The sequence below is a fragment of the Mus caroli genome, unplaced genomic scaffold, assembly GCF_978045245.1.
Source record: "Mus caroli unplaced genomic scaffold, Mus_caroli_1 scaffold_18, whole genome shotgun sequence".
In the NCBI taxonomy this organism is placed as follows: domain Eukaryota; kingdom Metazoa; phylum Chordata; class Mammalia; order Rodentia; family Muridae; genus Mus; species Mus caroli.
Window position 1 is genome coordinate 86893533 of NW_028227273.1, and position 25061 is coordinate 86918593.

The 25061-nt window shown below is 41.0% G+C and overlaps 1 protein-coding gene across 2 annotated transcripts; it reads right to left on the minus strand.

Moving 5' to 3' along the window:
* Nucleotides 1-241: 241 nt before the first annotated feature.
* Nucleotides 242-24952, minus strand: Wtap (WT1 associated protein). Of its 2 annotated transcripts, none has more exons than XM_021186287.3 (8): nt 24722-24952; nt 19646-19683; nt 16935-16990; nt 15250-15308; nt 14510-14637; nt 9490-9668; nt 3003-3157; nt 242-1482 (listed from the first exon to the last, which is right to left on the minus strand). In XM_021186287.3, the coding sequence occupies exons 2-8, from the start codon at nt 19673-19675 to the stop codon at nt 899-901; spliced, it is 1191 nt and encodes a 396-aa protein (XP_021041946.2). In that variant the 5' UTR covers nt 19676-19683; nt 24722-24952; the 3' UTR covers nt 242-898. The 2 variants fall into 2 exon arrangements, with proteins under 2 accessions (XP_021041946.2, XP_021041945.2); XM_021186286.3 differs by lacking the exon at nt 24722-24952 and adding an exon at nt 24490-24648.
* Between the last annotated feature and the right edge of the window lie 109 nt (nt 24953-25061).

Consider the following 25061-nt stretch of genomic DNA (forward strand, 5'->3'; position numbering starts at 1 on the left):
TTTTTAAAAAATGAGAGCCTTACGTCAAGAGGGAAAAAAACCAAAACCAAAGTCCTTGAACTGTAGTCAAACTCCCACTTCATTCTGCAAAGAAAAGTGCAAATTAAAATGAGGTGGATAGTCAGGCTCAATGCATAGACTGTTTTAATGTGATCTTTGTATATGCTACAGAGTAAGTAGCCATTCAGCCATTCAGTGAAAAGAAAGGACAATTGCTAAACACACCCAAGACAAAAGGAAAAAAACAAACAAGAGTCGTAATAAAAATGTTTATTTAGGTTTGGTCAGTACAGGTGAGATATACTGGAGTCACAGGGCAATATGCATTAACAGGACACAACAGTTCATAAAAACTTAGTAACTATGCACACAGATTTCTTAACATTCAGTCACCTAAAGATGAATGCACCTAAAGATGTATGGTGGAAAAACTTTATCTAACGCTGAAACTACTATAGGACTCCAAGTCCAACTTTTTAGTGATAAAAACTACTATACTGGGCAAACTCGGCAGTCCTAAACCCACATCTACTCTAACAAGTCTGAATGGTGCGTGAGTAACAACAGCGTGAGGAAGAGGGCCCTGACAGCACAAGTTCTAGATAAGACACAGATTTATACAGACGTCATTGCTATAGATTCCCATTTACAACTTCACATTAACTCATATAAAAATAACTTGACCCTACACAAAATGTCATTTTAGCAACGTTCAAAGTAATTAACTGTTACACTTTTCAAAGTGGCAGAGGTATTGAAGCAATTAAAAAAAAAAAAGGAACCAAACAAAACAAAAACACACCCACAAAAAGGTAAATTGTGACAAAAGTATGCATTAATTTGACAGTATCCTTTCCCCAATTAAATGACACTGTATAAAAATTTTCCTGGAAAAATATTACAAAACTGCACCCTGTACATTTACACTTGAGTCCAAGCCATTCTGAACATGGCGGGAACCCACAGTTCGATTACCTTTCCCACTCACTGCTTTCTCCTCTTGAGGGTCATGACTGGAGTCTGTGTCATTTGAGTGATGTGTGAGAGAGTTTTCACTGCCCGTGGGAGAGTCTACACTTTCATACCCCGCACTGAGTGGGTTTATGTAACTACTACCTCCTCTGCCAGTTCTCTCCTCTGAGCTGTTGGAGGCCTTATTACCATTCCCTGAAGAAGAAGGAAAGTCATCCTCAGGTGTGCTCCCCTCCCTGTGAAATCCAGACCCAGACGTCCTCTGGCGGGAGGAGCTGCCATTACTTGGTCCATTTGCCAGACGACTGCAGTCTTTGCTTGTGGCCTCTGCCTGATCTACAGGTTCGGAAGATGTAGTCCTGCTGGTACTTGGAGCTGAAGCTTGAGACTGCTGCTGCTGGTACTGTGCCAACTGCTGTCGTGTCTCCTTCAACTGTTGCTGAAGAACTAGAATGGTGCTCTGCATACCCTCTACTTCTTCATCAAGTTGAATGATGAAGTCATTCAGTTCTGTGCAAAGGAGAGCCAAACTTTAGTATCTTAATTTTTTTTGTTTGTTTGTTTTCTGTATGGCCCTGGCTGTCCTAGAACTCACTCTGTAGACCAGGCTGGCCTCAAACTCAGATATCCACCTGCCTCTGCCTCCCAAGTGTTGGGATTAAAAGCGTGCGCCACCACCACCACCCGGCTAATATCTTAACATTTTAAAACATTTCTGTGTTGTTGTATGTGCACACACCCACTCACTTGTGTATGTGTGTGCACTGAGAGGCCAGAAGTCAACACCAGAGGTCTCTTTCTACAGCTCTTTACTTCTCATTGAACCTGGAACCTACCCATCTGGCTAGACTAGTTGACCACCAATACCCCAAAATAGATTCTTTAAAGAATTTACTTGGAATTTTAACCACCAAGAAGGAAACATTTGGAGGGTGGCTGGATGTTTTAAATACTAAAAAGAAATCAAGCTAAAATTTGATTGCAACCATTCTGCCTCACACAATTGATAACTTGTAAAATCTTATCTGTGTCCCTTTTCTTCACCCTTAGCCAGGGCCTTACATTAAATCTACAGCATCTCTAGCCCTCAAGACAGTGTTAGTTTTTTACTCTAACCTTACAAAGAGGTATGTGTATGAACCAAAGTCTGCTCCACATACAAGAACACAATCATATAAAAAATAACTGGGGCTTGCTAAAGTATACTAGTCAATTTTAAGGCTTTTTTTGTTTTTAAGGCTTTAAGAACAAACAACTCTCAATTGCTACATAAACTCTCCCCACTTCCATGTTTACTCAGTAAAAACTAATAATGACAACATTGTCTATTGGCTTTCTTTGCAACCAAGAACCAACTAACTACACTGGTTCTCAGTTTACAGTGTGGATCCATTTTTTACTCTTTTTTTTTTTTTTTTTTTTTGGTTTTTCGAGACAGGGTTTCTCTGTGTAGCCCTGGCTGTCCTGGCACTCACTTTGTAGACCAGGGTGGCCTCGAACTCAGAAATCCGCCTGCCTCTGCCTCCCGAGTGCTGGGATTAAAGGCATGCGCCACCACGCCCGGCCCATTTTTTACTCTTAATCCACTTCACAAAACAAACAAAAAATGCAGCTACACTTAGATAAAAAAGGACTATAGTAACAAACACATTTAGTTTGTCTCAGCAAATTTAAATACTAAATCCTCTTTTAAACGAAGAGTACTACCTTAAGGAAGTATAATTATGTTGCCTTTAATCCCAGACACTGTTAATGATGCCCATGCACTGGGTTATCAATGTTTACATCTTAAACAAAACATCTTACAAACACAAACTTAGAAAAATTTCCCAGCATAGAAAAATTTCCCAGCATGCTATTAGTACCTTGGGAAACACTGTAACATTCAATGGTTTTGTTTCACAAGTCAATGATAGGTGTTGCATGCACAATTTTAGGTAGCCATCACCTAAGAACATGCACAGAATCTCATCCATCACAAGGCTGGTAGCTATAAAGCCAGTGCAAAGTTAAACAAAAAACCTCCTTACCATCCTGACTGCTTTTAAGCTCCTCACTATATTTCTTCTGTAAAGCCAATTCTGCTTCAAGCTGTGCAATACGGCCCTGGGACAGCTGCCTTCCAAGCTCTTGGTTCTCCTGGATAAGCATTCGACACTTCGCCATTAACTTTTTGCCTGTTTGACTGCAAAGGAAAGAGCCCATCATCACAAAATGAAGACAAAGCTCTCTTTAGCCTTTGCTCACAATTTAATAACTGGAGCATTAACACGTACAGAACATAACTATGTTACAGAGATGCCACCCTGTAATTACCATCTTCTTTTCTGGAACATGTCCATCTTCTGCACTTCAGTATTTTACCAATAGAGCAGCAAAAATAAACCTTAAACAAAAAGTGCCAAATAGCCACTTTTTGTTCCTACTGTATCAAGGTTCTCATCCTAAATTATCATTTCAAGAAGAAGTAGGCCATTTAACATGTATCTTGGATTTAACTGTTAATGTAACACCAAGGTACTAATTCATCAAACAGAAAGGTTCTTTAAAAAAATACGTGTAGTATCAATTACAAATGCATGCCCCTTTATCATCTATAAAATATCTATAAAAGAATAAGAATATATTCGTACTAGGAAACGCACATAATGGATTCCTTTAACTAGGTAGTTCTCTGGCACATATAACAAGAATGTATCTTTTAAAAGACTTCCCAAATAGAAATCCATTAATTCCTTATTTAACTAAACTGAGACATAATTTCCTTTCCTTTTGCTGTGTAGTAGAGGATGATGTTAAAATTGCAAGCCTCCTACTTCTTAAATACCAGGAATACAGGTGTGAGCCACTATCCCTGATGAACATACAATACTGGGATGTGATTAAGACTGCATAATACAAGTCACAAAAGTTTGGGCTATTTCCCAAACCTTGAATTATCTTCCAGATTATGAGTGCCACAGAACAGTTTAATTTTCAATAATAGTGTCCTGGGCTGGTGAGATGGCTCAGTGGGTAAGAGCACCCGACTGCTCTTCCGAAGGTCCAGAGTTCAAATCCCAGCAACCACATGGTGGCTCACAACCATCTGTAACAAGATCTGACTCCCTCTTCTGGAGTGTCTGAAGACAGCTACAGTGTACTTATAATAAATAAATAAATCTAAAAAAATTAAAAAAAAAATAATAGTGTCCTACCTATTCAACTCCTACAACAACTGAAAAGGGCAATCAAAACTTCAAGTAACAAACCAATAAAAATCTCACTGCTTTCAGCCTTAGCAATAACAGCAGAAATAACTTTAAAATATGTAACTGTGATACTAACTTTGAGACTTGCATAGGAACAGTTTAACATTCTTCAAATTGTGTTAGGAACACTTTGGTACTGGAGTGTTTTTTTCCCATCTATAGCGGGACTTGCACTTCCCAGACACACATTTTCATCTGATCCTAGGAACACCTAAAAATAGTAGTACTTTGTAGACAACTCTTTTACAGGTAACGTTGTAGGATTCCTTAACTTACAGCTTATGTTATATAATACAGTTCAACAACAACAACAACAAAATGCAATTAAAATTTCCTTACAGATGTTTTTGGAACATTAAAAACCACATTACTAATGTTCAAAGGAGTCACAGTAGAAGCCCTGAGTGCATGTATTAAATTTTATTTGTTTAACCATTCCCTTCAGTTATTGTAGCTCTACATCCCTACCCACATTTCCTATCAACCTCCTCAGAATTCAGCCTCCACTAAACAAGCACTTAGAATTTAACAAGGAAACAAGATGTGGACACCACTGTCAAAGACACCAGAGCTCCTCCTTCCTTCTAGTTATCTGCCCATATTCCAATAACTTCCTTTCTTTTTTTCTTTTGTTTTTTTTGTTTTTTTTTTGTTTTTTTTTTTTTTTTTTTGAGACAGGGTCTGGCCCAACACGGTGTTTGCCTTTAATCCCAGCAGACACAAGATTTCTGAGTTTGAGGCCAACCTGATCTATAGATTGAGTTCTAGGACAGCCAGGACTACACAAAGAAACCCTGCCTCAAAAAAACAAAACGAAACAAAAAAGGGGGGGGGGGAGAGAAAGATTCTTACTATCCCTGGCTGCCCTGGAACTGACTGTTCTTAAAGTTTGTATTGGATTAAAGTTATGGCTTCCTGTTTCTCGGAATCATATACAACAGATTTTCTAGCCAGAAAAACTCTACTTTTCTGTGAATTAATAAAGACTTTTAAAAAAGAAAAAGGGTAAAATACATTAATTGGTCACTTGCCTTGGCCCCATAGAAAAATATCAAAAATGTTAAAGTATTTTATTTAAAAATGGGTAACATAGCTTAATGCTTATTAGCAGGCTGATAATAGTCCTAGCATAAACTGAAGCTAGTTTTAGGCCAGCACCAGACACACAGAGAGACCCTGTCTCAAGAATTACCTCTAAAATACCTCAAAACGGCTTTTTAATTTTTATGTTAGCAACTATGTTGTATAAAATCTGTAGTTGTGGTTATAGCAGCACACATAAACACACAGCACACATAAGACAGTGAGGGAGCTGGGAGTGTACTCTGAGTTTACTTAGCAAGTGAGGTAGGTCATGGATTCAGTCCTTAGTACTCTTCACCAAAGAAGAGGCTCCACTGTGAAGTGCTCGTCTAGCCTGGTCAAAGCCCTAGATCCAGTCCTCAGCAACACAAAATAAGTAGGAAGAGAGAGAACTTAACTACAAGTAACTATTTTAAAATGGATACTAGAGGTTATTGCTTTCATTAAAAAAATTTAAAAAATAGGTGCTGGAAAGTTAGATCAATAGTTAAGAACACTGACTACTTTACAGGGCCCAGGTTTGATCCCCATCACACACATGCTGGCTCCCAACCTTCTATAACTCCAATTCTAAAGCATCTGGCATCCTCTTTTGGCCTCCATATGCACATGGTGGAGAGAAAGACATGCAGACAAATCACTCATATATACATACAAATAAGTCTTTAAAAATAAAATGCCTTTGTATTTTAAAAATATTTCTGTTCTCTTTTCGTGAGTGTGGGTATTTTGTTTGCACATAAGTCTATGCAACACATGCACGCCTGGTGCTAGAGGGAAGCATATTAGTTCTCCTGGACTGGAGTTTTCGATGGCTGTAAGTTGCCATGTAGGTGCTGGAAATTGAATCTGGGTCCTCTGGAAGAGCAGCAGTTCTTTTTTTTTTTAAATAATTGTATGTGTATAGGCATTTCCCTCTACGGATGTCTGTGTGCCATGCCCAGAAGAGATCATCCAGTCCTTTGGAACTGGCATTACAGTTGGTTGTGAGCCACCATGTAGGTGCTGGGACTCAAACCTATGTCCTCTGGAAAAGCAGGCAGTGACTTTTATTTATTTACAAGTACACTGTAGCTGTCTTCAGACACACCAGAAGAGGGCGTGGGATCCCATTACAGATGGTTGTGAGCCATCATGTGGTTGTTGGGAATTGAACTCAGGACCTCTGGAAGAGCAGTCAGTGCTCTTAACCGCTGAGCCATCTCTCCAACCGAGCAGCCAGTTCTTAACCACTGGGCCAAACTCTCTAGTTCCTTTGTTTTTTTAAGAGTCTCAATGTGATGTCCTGGCTACACTGAACTTCCAGAGATCTGCCTGCCTCTGCTTCCTAAGTGCTGAGATGACTCCTAAAACCAAATAATCCCAAAGTAACAGGAAATACTTAAGGACTTCAAAACACAAGGGACATCAGTATATATTACCTTAATAATCAAGGGAAGGAAGGCAGGTTACTTTGTAGAGTTGTACATACAACTGCCTAAATGACTAAGTTGAAAATGACCAGTATATTCCTAAACACTTATAATGATTGTGTTGTCAAATGAAATAATGTAGAGCTGACAATATTAGGGAAGGAATCACAATCCATCTCTTAGTAGTTCTTTTTTATTTTTTGAGATACAAATTTATGAACGTACTCCTAAATTCCCTATCCTACTGTATCAGCCTCATCACTGCTGGGATTAAAGGCATAAGCCACCACATCCAGCTAAAAAGATCTTTATCCCTCAAAATTAGAACTGCAGCAAAGGGAGGGAATACCATATACATATAGGAAACCTTACAACCCAATCATTGGGATCATTCCACATGACTAATTAAGCACTACTTATTTTCAAATTAATAATGTAGTTTTAGTACTTGATTCATTATATCACATGGTTTAGTTTTATATAATGAAACCTCATTGATGGGTTGTTAAAATAAGATTAAAAAATACTAAGAAACCATTAAAAAGGTAGTAATCTAGATATGCTAAAAAATACCTAGAAGATAAAAATGAAGGAAAATAATAAAGCTTGGAACCATGTGTGTGTACCATATGATTACATTTCTTTAAAACCAATATACATGAAATCATTGTGTATCACAAATTATCTCGATGACACCCAAGATATTTAACAGTGGTACTGGTCCTGTAGAGCAGAATGGGGCAGTTTGACATCAGGTCCATGAGTGACACTTTCCATCTCCCATCTTTCTCTAGTATTTCATTTGTATACATGAACATGTATTGTCTTATTAAGAGAGAAGATTAACAATAACAAGAAAGCAGGCCCACAGGCCTCAAAGTCACTGTATTCAAGCAGCAGAGAAAGACTGGCTAAATCTGAGTACACACTAGCAATACATTTTACCAATTACTATTCAACCCACTAAAACTAAGTCATTTCAACCATGAACCTGATAATGCATGAAATAAATACAAAAGATCCAATTTTGTCACAATAAACTACTTTTAAACAGATTGGTTTACTTACCCTCCAAACCCCCAGTGACAATTTTAGAAGCAGACTTGTTCCTGAAAAGTTATACACATCATTCCTCCAGCCCACCCTGCCCACAGTCAGTGCACTAAAGCACAAACATAAGCATACTTACAATTGAATGGAACGGTTAAGAGAGAAGTTAAGCCACCCTGGTTAAAACTGCACTTAAACGTTGGGGCATGCTGGAACATTTATCTTCTACTCATCTCAGACTCCATTATCACCAAGGGAAAATTCAAACTGCTGACTTATAGACGAAAAAAATTCACCTCCACGATTGGATGGAAGCATGAAGAATATAATGCCTCATTTATCTAAATGAGCAAATGAGTTTGCTAGAAATGATCACTATACCTTTTTCAATTCACAAACCATCTCACTTGGGCCAGCCCAGAGGTCCAACACATTATTTTCCCAATCTTCTGGCAGGCACCTTGTGAGACTGTCCCACAATATGTTCTACTGTAATATCCTGGGGCCAAATGCCAAGTCTCCTTGTCTTTTATACCATCTGGAATAGTCTTTTAAGCGAGACAGCCTTTTCCTTCACTTTGAAGAGCACAGAATAAATTTTCCAAAGTGTTGATCCTGCTCTCCATAGCCCCCCAAAGTAAAATATTGAATACAACAAAATTATCAGAGTATTCCTTGAATTAAAAAAAAAAAAAACCCAACTATTTCAAGGCACATTTAATTTAATATCAGGAATTCGATACAAAAGGCCCAATACAATGAAGGAACACATTCCCCCATTTCACACCAACGACAATGCTGTTCAACATGTGCCTGCTGAATGAGATGAGGGTTTACTGAATAATGGGAGTCTCATCACAGCCAAATACCATATACAATCTAGTTGTGAAATGAATGCTTATAATGCTTCAAACACTTTAAACCTGAAGTGTGAGATAACACCTTCACGTTTGTACAGTCCTCGGGTAAGGTGATCTACAGTTTCCACCATTCAAAAGACAAACCATTGATAAAAACCACATAGATTTAAGGCTCCATTCTATAATATAGAGCCCAGAGCTAAATGGATAAATATATGCTCTACTTGTACTGGTAGCTATGACGTGATTGTCTCACGGCTATTAGTTGGTTCTTAGCAAGTAAATCCTTTAAAGGCAAATTCACCTCATTTGAGTTTTGACCCAGTAGTTCAACAATCATGAAGTCCACAGTCTTATTGGCATAACTGATGTACAGTGTCTCTAAGTCACTATGCTCATGGTTAAGAGCGATGCATATTCCATTTTTACAGTTTACTGGAATTTTACATGTTCAATTCATGATTTAAAACCTCTAGGATTTCAATCCTCCAAACTGTCTGAAGACACAGTGTGCCACAGACTTAAGACTTGTTTTTCCCTCTATTTTCTTCAAACAGAAACACTTCTCAAAGTGTCTACATGTCCTAGAAGGGGAATTTTTCGGAGTTGGCCTCTTCTTCGGAATAGTCCGACGGCATCAGGCCTCTGAAGCAAGGGGGAGGGGAAGAGAAAAGCTGAAACACAAGGTTCATCTGGTAAGTTTTACATTAACCATTACAAGCTGGACAGTATAAGAATGTGGCTTTTTTGGCTCAAAAAGTCTGAGTCTTGGTGTGGAAACGAGTACTTGGCTGTCCCACCACAGCTTTCTCGAGGTGGGACTGTCAGGGAAGTCTTGACTGGGGAGTATGATTTGTTTACCTATCAGGCGTAAACTTCCAGGCACTCAGTTCATTTTGGGCTTGTTCCAGTTTGTCTTTAGTCTGTTCCAGTTCACCTTTCATTTTTAGGAAAAACAAGTTGATCGCTGGGTCTACCATTGTTGATCTCAGTTGGGCCACACTCGGCTGCTGAACTTGCTTGAGGTACTGGATTTGAGTCTATGCAAAGCAAAGAGTACAATTACTACCAAATCAAAAGAAACCCCTAAGAAGAGAAATACTCTTTTATTAACCGGACACTCAGTCAGCCTATTTGTTAGGTCTGTACCCCTTTGATATTAAGTCTCCCTAAGGTTAACGGTGTAGCTCTTTAACAGATAGCACACACACAGAACAAGGCCCTTGAGTCCAATCTCACACAATTTCAAACAACAACAACAACACAAACCCTAGAAAAAGTACCAAAACTGAGAACAATGGCATATGCCTATAATTCTAGCCCTTAGGAAGTAGAGAGAGGATTTTAAGCTTCCTAAGAGTTAAAAAAAGACTGTGTCTTAACAAAAGAAGGATACCAAAGGCTGGAGATGTAGCCTAGTAGCAGATCACTGGCATTATATGGGAAAGGCCCTACGTCTTAATCTCTACAACCACAAAGGAAAAAAGGGGACAAAAGAAAACACACGTGTTTGTTTAAGGCAATTCATGAGGTTACTTTCATTGTACAACCAAAACAGCATTAAAACAAAACAAAACAAAACAAAGGCCATATCATAAGGTGGGGAATGGTGGCTCATGCCTTTAGTTCCAACACTTAGGAGGCAGAGGCAAGCCTCTGAGTTTAAGGCTAGCCAGGACTACAGAGAAACCCTGTCTGAAAACCAAACTCTACCAAACCAAGCCAAACCAGGGTTACATCATGCTCAGCAGTTAGAAGGATGAACTGGGGTCTGGAGAGAGAGCTCAGTGGATGAGGGCACTGACTTTTCTTTCAGAGGACTGGGATTCAAATCCCAGCTCACAACTGTCCATAACTCCAAGATCTGACACCATCACACAGACATATACAAATATGCATGAGGGAAAATGCCAATGTACATAAAATGGAAATAAGTAAATAAATAGATAAGAGCATGAATTGCTCTTACAGAGGCAGAGGATGAAGAATTCTAGCTCTCAGCACCCACAATAGACAGCCCAAAACTGCTTAGGACTCCACCAGGGTTGGAGGTAGGGCTGTGGGTGGGCGGATCCAATACCTCTGGCATCCTTCAGCAGAAATTCACAGACACAAACATTAGTAAAAAGAACTTAAACCAAAACCCAAACCAAACTTGAACATGGGGGAACATGGGAGGCAGTCTGATCTATGCAGGGAGTTCTAAGCCAGCCAGGGTTATATAGTGAGATCTAGTTTCAAAACAAAACCAAAAAACAAGCAACATGTTTTTATTTTAAGGACTGACAACTGCTAGAAAGAAGCAAAGTTTAACTTTATACATGGTACTAGGACCCTCTTACTTACATATGAAACTTTCAATTTCAACTTCAGTTGTGCTATTTACTAGAGCTCTAAAATAACTTTTTCTAAAATATGAATTAAAATTCCCCTAATCTCCTTCATATCCAAAGTACTACTAGATCAAGAGTCTTGTGATGCTCTAACGTTTGCTTTTTAAAGTTTAAAAGAGCCAGGCAGGGGCTGGTGAGATGGCTCAGTGGGTAAGAGCACCCGACTGCTCTTCCAAAGGTCCAGAGTTCAAATCCCAGCAACCACATGGTGGCTCACAACCATCCGCAACGAGATCTGGCGCCCTCTTCTGGAGTGTCTGAGGACAGCTACAGTGTACTTACATATAATAAATAAATAAATCTTAAAAAAAAAAAAAAGAGCCAGGCAGTGGTGGCGCACTGGTCTACAGGGTGAGTTCCAGGACAGCCAGGGCTACACAGAGAAACCATGTCTCGAAAAACAAAACAAACAAAAAACAACAAAATAATAATAGTAATAAAGTAAATACAATTTAAAAGAATTACATTTATTATTTTGTGCTTAGGGGGTGAATGCAGTCCTCGTCCTCCAACCATGTGGGTCATGGGGGTTGAACTCAGGCCTTTTAGCACAGTAGCAAGCATCTTTGACTACTGAGTCATATAGTCAATTCTACCCTACCCATGTTTTAATAAAATAAAGTTTAAATTCCCTACCATAAATGTAGTAGAAGGCACAAGTATACTGATTGACTTGAGACTACATTTACTTCTGAGTTCACTGTACACAGATAGAAAAGAATATTTATGGAGATACTATGTTTTTCTTTTGAGACAAAGTCTAATTATGTAGACCTGGCCAGCCTGGAATTCAGAGATCCATACTGTACAGAGCAGGATAACACCATGAGCCCAAGCTTGCTCTAACAGTATTTACTTCATTTTTGTATCTGTATGTTAGTATGAGCATGTACCTGAGGGTACCCCCAGGGACCAATAGATCCCTGGGGCTGCATTTATATAGGGAACTGAGTGTACTGGAAAGAGAACTCCAGTCCTCTGCACAAGCAGTAAGCAAGCACTTTAACCATTAGATCATCTTGCCCAGCTCCTTTGGAAAAATGTAAAAGAAATTTATTTTAAACAGAAACTTTACCCGTTAATTCAAAGTACTGCTAGCTACTAAAGTTTTTTTTTTTCCTCCCCTTCCTTTCCCTCCCCCTTTTTTGTAGTTTTTCAAGACAGGGTTTCTGTGTGTAGCCCTGGCTGTCCTGGAACTCACTCTGTAGACCAGCTTGGCCTCAAACTCAAAAATCTGCCTGCCTCTGCCTCCTGAGTGCTGGGATTAAAGGCGTGTGCTACCACTACCCAGCGCTACTAAAGTATTTTAAGAGGAGAGTTAAATAAACATCACATCAGTGTGTCTCACCTGCTCTCCTCATTGGTTACAACAATCTCACAACATTGACTCAGACTAAATCCCAACAGTAAGCACTGTTGGTCATGAAAAGGAGGCGAATAGAAAAGGAGGCAAATGTAACCAGAACAAACTCCCCTTTGCCAGGGAAGAAAACAGGAGGAAAGAAAGATAGTTTTAAGGTTGGCAAGAAGATGACTAAGCAGATAAAGGTGCCTGCTGTCAGTCCTGATAATATAAATTTAATTCCCAGGATCCACATGATGGAAAGAGAACCAACTCCCACAAGTTGTCCTCTAACTTAAATACGCAGGTCATAAAATATCCATAAATAAATAAATGAAATATAGTAATAAAAAAATCTTAAGGGGCTAGCAAGATTTTTAATGGGTGAAAGCACTTGTGGCTAAGTCTGTTGACCTGAGTTCAATCCCCAAGATCTGTAGGGTGAGAATGAATTGCTGCAAGCTGTCCTCTGACTTTCACATTAAATACAATTTTACTAAAGATGTAAACCTGTGTTTCTGTATAGGCCAGAGAACCATCTTGAGTGTTAGCCCGGCTATACACCTCTAGTATTTTCCCTCCCTAGACAACATCCACTTTGTTTTTGGAGGCAAAGTATCTCACTGGCCTGTTGCTTGTTGACTGCAGCCAGGAAGCCCCAGAGGTCTGCCTCGCTCCACTGGCTCCTCAGGGCTCTCCATGTACAACTGGTACTGCAGTTCTGAACTCAGGCTCTGAACTCTACAGACATTCTCTTAGTTCTGTTTAACTATCTAAAATTATCACCTGCTTTAATTACTCCATTCTTACTTTTATCCCTAACCCCCAAAGCAACAGGTCCTACTAAAGTAGCCTACCATCTTTCTGACTGCTAAACATAAAAATTTTCAATTCCTATTTTTACTAAAACTACCTTTTGCCTCGACACTTGGTGGTGGAGTGGACAGAAGAGGTGATCTGCAGTTCCTGTTTCCCTAGCATTATGCTCTCCTCTTTCTAAATTCCATTTCTTTCACAGTCACACAATATAAACATGAGACCTACCTATGACTTATTGAATAACTTGCCCAAGAAGGTCTAATTGATCAGGTCCTACTGATTGTGCCTAGTAGACTATTTAACACACCCTTCCCAGGTCCAGTGACTCAATCAACCTCAGGAGTCTTTTGCTGAAAAAATTCCCACTAGTAGCTGTACAGAGTGGTGCACATCTTTAATACCAGCACCAGGAAAGCAAAGGCAGGCCCATCTCTGTAAATTCAACCCCAGTCTGGTCTACATAAGGAGTCCTTCAGGCTAGCCGGAGCTACATAGTGACATACTGTCACACAAAACAAAACAAAAATTTAAATAAAAAAAAAAAGAAAAAACAACCAACCAGCCAAACAAACAAACAACTGCAGCTACTCCTACACAGCACTGGCTGCTCTTGCTCTGGCACTTACACAGTGGCTTATAACCATCAGTAACTCCTTTTTCAGAGGATTCAATGCCTACTTCTGGCATCCACAGGCACCAGGCAAACATGTAGTGCAGAGTCATAAATGCAGGCCAAATGCTCATAAACATAAAATAAATATTAAAAATATGACAAGAAAAGCTTAAGGCAAAATAAGTAAATAAATAGATAGATAGATAAAAAATCCCAACGCAACCCAAAACAAAACAAAAACCTAAAACTCATCTCAAAAGGTGATGGGAGCACCACTGTCCTCAAAGCCCTGGTGATTCAAAGTGCCACTGTATGCACAACAGTTGCATATTCAATTGCAAGCAGCACAAATTGCCTAATAATAGCAAAAGATACACAGACTCCATCGAAATTAGGAATTGAGATGGAAGCAAACATAAGAACCTCCCATTCCCAGCTGGCCGGTGGTGGCACACGCCTTTAATCCCAGCACCTGGGAGGCAGAGGCAGGAGGATTTCTGAGTTCGAGGCCAGCCTGGGCTACAAAGTGAGTTCCAGGACAGCCAGGGCTACACAGAGAAACCCTGTCTCGAAAAACCAAAATAAAACAAAACAAACAAACAAAAAAAACAAAAACAAACATACCAAAAAGAACCTCCATTCCCAACCACTCTCCATTGGACCCTTTAAAAACAGTACTTATATTTGCTATTATCACTATTTAAAGACACTCACAGTGCACTCTTGCATCTCCTGCTCCTTGGTTGCTAGCCGCATGACAAGAATGTTCTCCCTGCGTGCAGACTCCTGCTGTTGCTGCTTTAGTTTTTCTTCAGATTCCCTTAAACCAGTCACATCGTTTGCTGAGTAAAAGAAAAGAAATCAAAATTACAAATTTCACTAACCAAAAGAAAATTCTCTGTCAAGATTAATCAAAAAATTCACAGCCTTTAAGTTTTCAGTTTTGGACACAAGTTATTTATTCCTGCTCGGGAGAGCTCCCCAGGGAGTCATGGTGCCATGGTGTCACACTGAGCTGCTTCTGTACTCCACCAGTCATACCTGAACACAGGAGACCACATGCCTACACTCACATATAGTATATTTAATATATAAAACTCACAATAACACATTCTAACCTACTCAATAGAACAATGACATTAACTGGCCTGGCAGAGCAGAAACCTGGCTATAACACAGCACTCAGGAGCCTGTGGTAGGAGATCTTAATTCCAGGATATTTTCTGCTACATAGTATAAGACCCTGTCTCAAGCAGGGCGATGGTGGCGCACACCTTTAATCCTAGCTCTCGGGAGGCAGAGGCAGGCGGATTTCTGAGTTCGAGGCCAGCCTGGTCTACAGAGTGAGTTCCAGGACAGCCAGGGCTACACAGAGAAACCCTGTCTTGAACCCCCCCCCCAAAAAAAAACAAAAGACAACTATAATATCTTTATCTAGGAAGGATCAAACTTACAATTAAGATCTGTGTACTTTCCCTCCAAAGCTTGAACATATGCTTCATATTGTTTCCATCTAAGTAAAAAGCAAATTCATATTAGTGGTTACATTGAAATTACCTTTATTAACTACACTAGGAAAGCACACCCATAATCATAAGAGTAAAAACTGTGCTGGGTTATTAACTTTGACATAATTACAAACATAGTTTAATGAGCAACGCATTCATTAGCTTTACTGTTGCTTCACACTTTACAGAAGACAGGCAAGGCAAAAGAACATACATAGGTTGGGCATAGTGGTAACTGGCCTACAATCCTAGTTACCTTCAAAGGCTCTAGGCCAGCTTGGAAGAACCAGGTAGTGGTAACTTTAATCTCAGCATTGGGAGGCAGAGGCAGACAGATCTCTGAGTTCGAGGTCCACCTGGTTGGTTTATAGTTCTAGGACAGCCAGGACTACATATAGAAACCCCATAGTGAAAAACCTAGGGGTGGGGGTGGGGACCATCCTTTGAAATTGTATTGAAATAAGACTACCGGTCAGACTATTATAGTATACCCTTGTATTTCTAATATTCAGAAGACTAAGGGAGAACTCTAATTTGAGGCCAACTTGAATATACCCTGTTTCAGAATAACATCCATTCCTATAGTTTTTTTTAAGATTTATTTATTAATATATGTAAGTACACTGTAGCTGTCTTAAGACACTCCAGAAGAGGGAGTCAGATCTTGTTGCGGATGGTTGTGAGCCACCATGTGGTTGCTGGGATTTGAACTCTCTCTGGACCTTTGGAAGAGCAGTTGGGAGCCATCTCACCAGCCCCCATTCCTATAGTTTTTAGTAAAAACTTATTATTTTATATGGGCTCACATTTGCCATGGTACACATGTGGAAGAGACTAAGGAATAGTCTTGTAGACTTTGTTTTTGTTTTTCTTTCCAGCTTCATGTGGGTTCCAGGGATTAAGCTTAGGCTACAGCTAGGTCTACACAGAAAGGGCCTTTACCTTACCCACTGAACCATTGTGCCCTCCCTGAGCTTGCTGATTTATTAAACTGAGCACATTCTCTAGCAAGGTATATATTAAATATAAATGCTTCCTGTGTAACTAATCTGAGTATTTTACCTCAATATCAATCTATGTATCCCCTAAACTAATATTATAGTTCTTCTTGCTGACATACTGAAGAATCATAGGAAACACATTCGAAAAATATTTCAAGTGACTTGAGGCTATATTAACATTTAAAAAAAAAGTCAGACTGAATCAGATAATAATGGCACACGCCTTTAATTCCAGCTGTGGGATTTAAAGACAGGTGAACTCTTTGGGTTAGAGGTTCCAAGACAGCCAAAGCTACACAAAGAAACCATGTTTTAAAACAAAAACTCCCCACACATACATACCCCAATCCCCACCCACCAAAACCAACCAAATAAAAAACCCAAACTAAGCTAACCCCCAAACACTACAAAACAACCATGTCAGCTACTGTAGTGGAAACATGCCAGTATTCCTATCCCTTGGTGGGCTAAGGCAAGAGGATCTTAATTTCCATAGAAAGACACTGTCTCAAACATAATCAGTAACAAGGAAACCCCACAGAACAAGCAAACCCAAACTAGGGATGGCATAATGGTAAGTACGTAGTCATAGTATGATGTATATGTATTTTTGATGAAAGAACATTTTACCTTAGAATTAACTCATCCCGTGCCATAACTTTGAAGTCTGTTTCACTCAGTCGGACCTAGAAAGAAAATTTAAAACTGAGTATTCTTTCAGAGCACAAAGTGGTTTCCACAGGAGCAACTCTGAAAATAGCTTTAAACTGAATGTGAAGGTTGGAGAGAGCTTATCAGTTAGCAGTGCTTGGAACTCTTCAGAGAACCAGTTTAGTTCACAATACCTAATCAGTCAGAGAGTGCACACCTGTCTGCAACTCCAGCTCCAAAGGACACCATTTCTCCACTTCAGAGCATCTCCAACATACAGATACACAAAAAATTCAAAATAAAAACCAACCAAACTAGTGAAATGAAAAACTCACATCAGCCAGATTAAACTTTCACATGCCACATCAATCAGTATTTGCATCCTTGAGCATACAGACCAAATAAAGTCAACATTCACAAGTAGCTTTATTTGTGACTGTCCAAACTGGGATCGTCCAAGTGTCCTTTAACAGGTAAATGCTTGTAAAACTGTAATACAGAGGCAGGTGGATCTCTCTAAGTTCCAAGACCAGCCTATTCTACAGATCAAATTCCAGGACAGCAGAGGCTACACAGAGAAATCGTTATGAAAAACCAGAAAAAAAACAAAACAAAACAAAACAAAACAGAAAAACTGATCCAGCCATATATTCAATATTCTTCAGCAGCAAGTAGAAATAAGATTACTGATATGACGGGCGTGGTGGCGCACGCCTTTAATCCCAGCACTCGGGAGGCAGAGGCAGGCAGATTTCTGAGTTCGAGGCCAGCCTGGTCTACAGAGTGAGTTCCAGGACAGCCAAGGCTACACAGAGAAACCCTGTCTCGAAAAACCAAAAAAAAAAAAAAAAAAAAGATTACTGATATGTGATACAAAGTGAAAAGATAATCTTAGAAGGACACACATGCCTGATTTCCTTTCTGAGGCACTCAGGAAGTTAAAGAAACTGGAAAATGGATTATCATTGCAAGACTGGGGAAGGAGGGAGTGGATCAAAGTGCCCTGTGGTAAGGATTCGGATGCTTATCTTGAGATACAACTGCAGTTGTATAGAGAATGTTTGAAAAAAAATGAAGAAATTTGAAAAAATTGTGAGTGTACCAGTTCCCTATTTTTAAACTATTAATCCAGATGCTGATTTTGAAAGAAGCTCATAGAATGTTCCTAAACATCTTATTAATCTACAACTTTCAATAGTTTGAGGGCTGGAGAGGTGGCTCAACAGTTAATAGTACTGACTTCTCCAGAGGCCCTGATCAATTTGCAGCAACTACATGATGGCTCACAACCATCTGTAATGGGATCTGATGCCTCTCTCCAGGTGAGTCTGAAGATAGCTACAGTGCACTCACATACGTTAAATATTTTTTTGAAAAGTAGAACCTAAGTTGAAGTTGTTTCATACATTTAGAAATGCTTGCTTGCTTCTCTCTCTCTCTCTCTCAAGATTAATTTATTATTAGGTGTAAGCACACTGTATCCGTCTTTAGACACACCAGAAGAGGGCATCAGGTTCCATTACAGATGGTTGTAAGCCACCATGTGGTTGCTGGGAATTGAACTCAGGACCTCTGGAAGAGTAGTCGGTGTTCTTAACCACTGAACCATTCTCCAGCCCCTAGAAATGCTTTTTCTATGGCTCTATTAATTTCTCTTATATAAAAAAAAAAAATTCTTGGCCAGGCAGTGGTGGCATGTGCCTGTTATCCTAGCACTTGGGAGGCAGAGGCAGGTGGATTTCTGAGTTTGAGGCCAGCCTGGTCTACAGAGTGAGTTCTAGGACAGCCAGGACTGCAGAGAAACCCTGTCTCGAAAAACCAAAAAACCAGACCAAACCAAACAAACAAAAAAAACAAAAAACAAAAAAATTCTTGGGAGAGGGAGCCTAGATAAAAGGAGAAGTGCCTGCACAGCATGCAAGAAGCCTACTTTGATTCCTAGAAGCACAGAAAACACTTTCTTTAAAAAGTTTCTAAGTATTAAACAGTAACACTAGTGTTACAATACAAAACAGTTTAAAAAACACTGAACCTGAGAAAGCAAACCACAGTTCCCACATCACTAAATACTTAGTTCATTACTCACTCCTGAGTAATGTTGACTCCAAAACTTTAGGCAGAATTTTATATAACATTACCCTTTTCCAAACTGAATTACAAATCCTTCCATAGCCTATATAGCACACTGTTTAACAGAACTTCAGGATACATGTAGTATTCCCTATAAGTAATGATAGCTAAACTCAGTAAAGGACTATAGAACCAGAACATCAAGTTAGAAAGTAAAGGGAAAAAACAGACTACGAGAACTAATTAGGTGTAGCCTTGAAAAATACTCAGGTGGATAAAGTTACAACCCTGGGGGTTTAACAAAATAGGAGCAAAAATAGGAACATATACAATACATGCATACATTACACATATATGTGTGTGCGTATACGTGTGTAAAATCTGTAAACTATTCAGAAATTGTTCCCGTGAGTATATGGTAATGTAACACAGGCTAAGAAGTGAAGATCACAGGAATACTGTAACACCTTCTAAAAGCTGTGAAACAGCACATACAGAGACACATCTTAAAGCTGTAGTCCCTTGATGCAAACACAGTACGAGGGAAAGGAAGTGGAAAATCAGGACATAGAACAGCCCCTTAAACTTTAAGAAACGAGGGTTTGAAGCTGCTGACATACCTTTTTAGGAAGAGGTTCTTCGTTGGTCATCTTGCACCCTGAAAAAATAAGGGGGAAGGATTTGGGGGAAAGATTATCAGTTGATTTTCTTTCAATTAAAGTTTTTTCTCAAAACAAAACTGTTTTGTGAAATAGCTATTAAACAATCGTGTATTTCACAGTACTTTGGTCCCTTCATTCATTGTAGTGAAAGGGATTCAACCCGGGACTCTTTATACACAAAACATGAATTCTGCTGGGCGTGGTGGTGAATGCCTTTAATCCCAGCACTCGGGAGGCAGAGGCAGGCGGATTTCTGAGTTCGAGGCCAGCCTGGTCTACAAAGTGAGTTCCAGGACAGCCAGGACTACACAGAGAAACCCTGTCTTGAAAAAAAAAAAAAACAAAAAACAACCAAACAACAACAACAACAACAAAAAAAACCATGAATTCTTGGGTTGAAGGGATGGCTCAGCAAGCAGTTAATTGCTCTCAAAAAAGATCTAAGTTCAGTTCCCAGAACTCATATAAAGTGGCTCACAACTCCAGTTGCAGGGAGAACCAACACCTCTGGCCTTCACAGACAAGCACATGCACACTAGCACACACAGAGAATTAAAAATAAATCTTTAGGGGCTAGAGATGGCTTAGTGGTTAGGACAACTGGCTGGGAGTTGAACTCAGGTCCTGAGTTCAACTCCCAGCAACCACATGGTGGCTCACAGCCATTCTTCCAGCATGCAGGTATGCATGCATGTAGAATACTGTATATGCAATGAATAAATCTTAAAAAGTTCCTATAATAACACACCTGATATTTTCTAACGTTCAAACTTAATAAGGAGTCAGTTATCACTAGATCCTAGTTCTCAAAGTTACCTTATATTTTTTTCCACTTTATTTTACTTACTATACCTATCAAAAATTCTAAACTATAAGCTGGGTGTGGTAATATATGCTTCAAATTTGAGCACTCTGAAAGGATAGACAGGTGGACCCCTGTATTTTGAGGCCACCCTGCATTGAGAGTTCCAGACAGCCAAAGCTACATAGAGACTGTCTCAAAATTCTAAATGATTAAGATTTTGACTGAAGCCAGGCATGGTGGCACATGCCTTTAATCCCAGCACTCGGGAGGCAGAGGCAGGTGGATTTCTGAGTTCGAGGCCAGCCTGGTCTAAAGTGACCTCCAGGACAGCCAGGGCTATACAGAGAAACACTGTCTCGGAAAAAAAACAAAACAAAACAAACAAACAAAAAAAGATTTTGACTGAACATTTTGTTTTACTGTTTTTAAAAACTATTTAATTTCCTAATGACTATTTGACTTGTCATAGTAAAGATTTTTCCAGTATCAATTTACATATACTCCCATATGCATGAAATAGTCCAGTCACACCACCACTGAACCCTTGGCTCTCAATCAGGTCTGCTGTACAGAAGAAACCAGTATTTTAGGAAAACACTCTAAATGAGCATATCATAAATTAAATCTTCTCTATTAAAAATCTCACTGTGCCGGGCAATCGGGAGGCAGAGGCAGGTGGTTTTCTGAGTTCGAGGCTAGCCTGATCTACAAAGTGAGTTCCAGGACAGCCAGGGCTACACAGAGAAAACCCTGTCTGGAAAAACCAAAAAAAACACAACCCCCCCCCCCAAAAAACAAAACAAACAAACAAACAAAAAAAAAACAACAAAAGCAAAACAGAAAAATTCAAACACGAATAATTTGGCAAGCTTCCAATGACTGGTTTTAAAATTACACAAGGTGGGAAGCAGCTAGAGAGATGGCTCAGAATTTAAGAATACTGACTGCTCTTTCAGGATTCAATTCCCAACACTCACATTGTAGCTCATAACAATTGTTACTCCAGTTCTAGGGATCTGATAGCCTCTTCTGAACCTCCAAGGGCACAGCATAGATGTGGTACAGAGACAGACGTACAGACAAAACACCCATAACATAAAACTGAATAAATATATTTTTAAACTTAAGTTATTTGTGTAGACAGTTTAAAGAATACAGAGGATGCTATCTACTCTTAAAGCCTAGCTTAGGTTGTGGAATTACTAAGTGCCTAGCATTCCAGATCATAACACTATGATCCTAAGTTAGGCAACTTAGTACTCTCTGGAGAAAGGCAATCACAGGCCAAGGTAAGTTATGAAAGAAGGCATGTACATGCCTTGCTAAAATAAATCACAATGGATGTAAGAAATGGACTGCAGGAGTAAGAGAACTCGTTAGAAATCAGAATGCTATTTCAGTCTCACAGGTTTATTTGATCAAGTCACTTAATACTTTGGGCTTCAGTTTCCATATCAGTCAAAGAGAATGCCAGTGTTGCTTGGTGTACAAAGTGCTGCAGATCTGTTATTGGTACCATAAAAACACTATATAAACAAAGATTGCTTGAACACAATCAACAGAGAAAATAAACTCTACCAACATCATCTTTCAGGCAAAGAACAAATGCCCAACACCCTGTATCAATAGCTTATTCAATTATGGGAATACTGAAAAATTTCCCCAAGCTTAGTTAGTTACAAGAAATATAAAGTATTTAGAGGCAGAAAAGTGGAATAAAGATAAGAATGCTATCTTGATTTGCTGAAGCTGATAAAGTAAAACTTCTAAAGACCACGATACAAGTAATACAACTATATTATACACCAATAATCTAGATGGCTAACATTTATAAGAGGAGCCTACATTAGATACATAAGACAGGAGGAGGCTTGAAAATTACAAGTTGCCGGTGTGGTGGCGCACGCCTTTGATCCCATCACTCGGGAGGCAGAGGCAGGTGGATTTCTGAGTTCGAGGCCAGCCTGGTCTACAAAGTGAGTTCCAGGACAGCCAGGGCTATACAGAGAAATCCTGTCTGGAAAAACAAAACAAACAAACAAAAAAGTCATAACAAACAGTGTACAAACACACTCATCTGTTTAAGAGTAAAGAACTAAAGCACTCTTAGAAACCCATCTGCCCAATCCTTAAAATTCAGTTTCGATCATATCAGAAGCCATCCTGTAGACTGCAACCTTCCCTAACTTGCCCCAGCAGTAGTGAATGAATGAATGAATGAAACCTAGCCACCTCAAAAATGTCTGTTTTCAATAGTTTCAAATCGTCTACATGTTTACCTATAAGAAAACCTGATGCTTGGTTTAAAAAAAAAGCATTTAAATTTTTTTTTTTTTTTTTTGTTTTTCGAGACAGGGTTTCTCTGTGTAGCCCTGGCTGTCCTGGAACGAACTCTGTAGACCAGGCTGGCCTCGAACTCAGAAATCCGCCTGCCTCTGCCTCCCGAGTGCTGGGATTAAAGGCGTGCGCCACCAACGCCCGGCCTAAAATTTTTTTTTTTTTTTTAATTTATTATATGGTAAGTACACTGTAGCTGTCTTCAGATACACCAGAAGAGGGCGTCAGATCTCACCATGTGGTTGCTGGGATTTGAACTCAGGCCTTTGGAAGAGCAGTCAGTTCTCTTAACCGCTGAGCCATCTCTCTCCAGACCGCATTTAAAAATGTTTTGTGAATGTTTTGCATGTATATATGTGCATCACGTGCATGCCTGATGCCACCCACTGAGGTCAGAAGTGGGAAGTCAAAATTCCAGAACAAGAGTTAAGGATGAGCCGGGCGTGGTGGCGCACGCCTTTAATCCCAGCACTCGGGAGGCAGAGGCAGGCGGATTTCGGAAGTGCGAGGCCAGCCTGGTCTACAAAGTGAGTGCCAGGACAGCCAGGGCTACACAGAAAAACCCTGCCTCGAAACCCCCCCCCCCCCAAAAAAAAAAAAAAAAAGAGTTAAGGATGGTCAAGAGCCATCATTCCTGTGCTGGAAGAGAAACTGCTGAGCCAACTCTCCAGTCCCAATGCTCAAATATATAAGCTAAAGGGAGAGAAAGGTAGAATGTGTAGTAACTGATCTGTGCCTTCCACCTATCTTTCCAAACAATAAAATTAACTAAATGAAAAGGCTAGGCTAGAGCGTGTAAACGATGAAAAAGGCGTAAATAAAACTTAGAGGATTATAACATGCTCCTTGAAGCTTTAACGGGCTCACCGATCTTAACAACCAGTTTACAGTGTCTTCTTAGTCCTTTGGGGTTAAATTAACTGACTTCCTCATTCTCAAACCAAAGAACGGCAGAAGGCTGGCCTAGCATGCATGCACAAGGCCTAGCCGCCCCCCACGCCCATAAAACATGCACACAGAGAGGAAAACTTAGGTCTTGTTCTACTGTGCACCCGCTGTCTTATGCAAAACAATTTTAAATACGGTCAAATCAGCCTTACAGAGATCCAAAACTAGACTAGAAGTTCACGAAAAATTCCACGAAGCTGTCAAAAAAATTGAACTACTCTCACAATGCATGCACTTATGTAAAAATGGGAGTCCACAGGTGAACGTGGTTGCAAAAGACAAGCTACTGCGTGATACGAAATTTGTTTTTTTAAAAAAACCAAAACAGAATGCTTCACTTGTGCCATACAGAACTGTGGGTACCTCTGGGTCCCGGGTGACGAAGCCTGGAAGGTGGGAGGGGGCGACAGAGGCGGGGAAAGGACCGGCATGGCCAGTCAGCCCCGAGAGGGCGGCCTCCGGCCTCCCCGCCTCCCCGGCCGCGGGAACGCCCGCCCTGTCCCCTGCCGTCAGGGACGGAAGTAGAATGGCCGCGAAGCGGTGCAAGGATCCCCACGGGCAGCAAACCGCTCTGCCTAACGGGAAGCCTACACGGCCGCAGGCCCGGCCGCCCTTCCGGCCCGGAGTGCATTTCCCCGGGTCTAGGGCGGCCGCGCCTCGCTCCCCGGCCCCACAGGCCCTCGTAGCCATTCCCGCTGCGGGCTGCACCTACCTTCCCAGCCCGAGGCTGCGCGGGCGCCGCCAGTCACACAGGCCGAGGCCGCGCCGCCGCCGGCCCCCCCGCGCTCCTCCCGCCGCAGCGCTGGCGAGAACCTTTATTTGCGGGTCTCGCAGCCACAAAATGGCGCTGAGGGAGGAAAGCCGGCCCCGCCGCCGGCCCCGCCCCGCCCGGCCTGCGCCCCGCCCCGAGCGCGCCGCGGAGACCCCGCCCGTGGCCCACTCACCCGAGACGCGCCTCTCGGGCACCTCCTCGGTCACCGCGCCGGGCGCCTCTGGAGAGAAGGGGCGAGGGGAGGCCGGCCCGGCCCCGCTCGGGACCTCGGGGCGCGGAGAGGCAGCGGCACGCCGCCGCCGCCCGGAGACAGTCCGCGGAAGCCCGCACCGGCCCCGTCGGGGCTCTGCAAGCTCAGCGGGGCTGGGAAGGGAAGCGGCCGGAGAGAAGGGCGGGCCCGCGAGGTCGGAGGTCACCCGCGAGGCATCTCGGGACGGCGGCCGCTGCCGGACAAGCTCGGCGGGGCCACCTGCGGCTGCAGCGCGGCCTGGGCGGAGGAATCCGAGCCGACT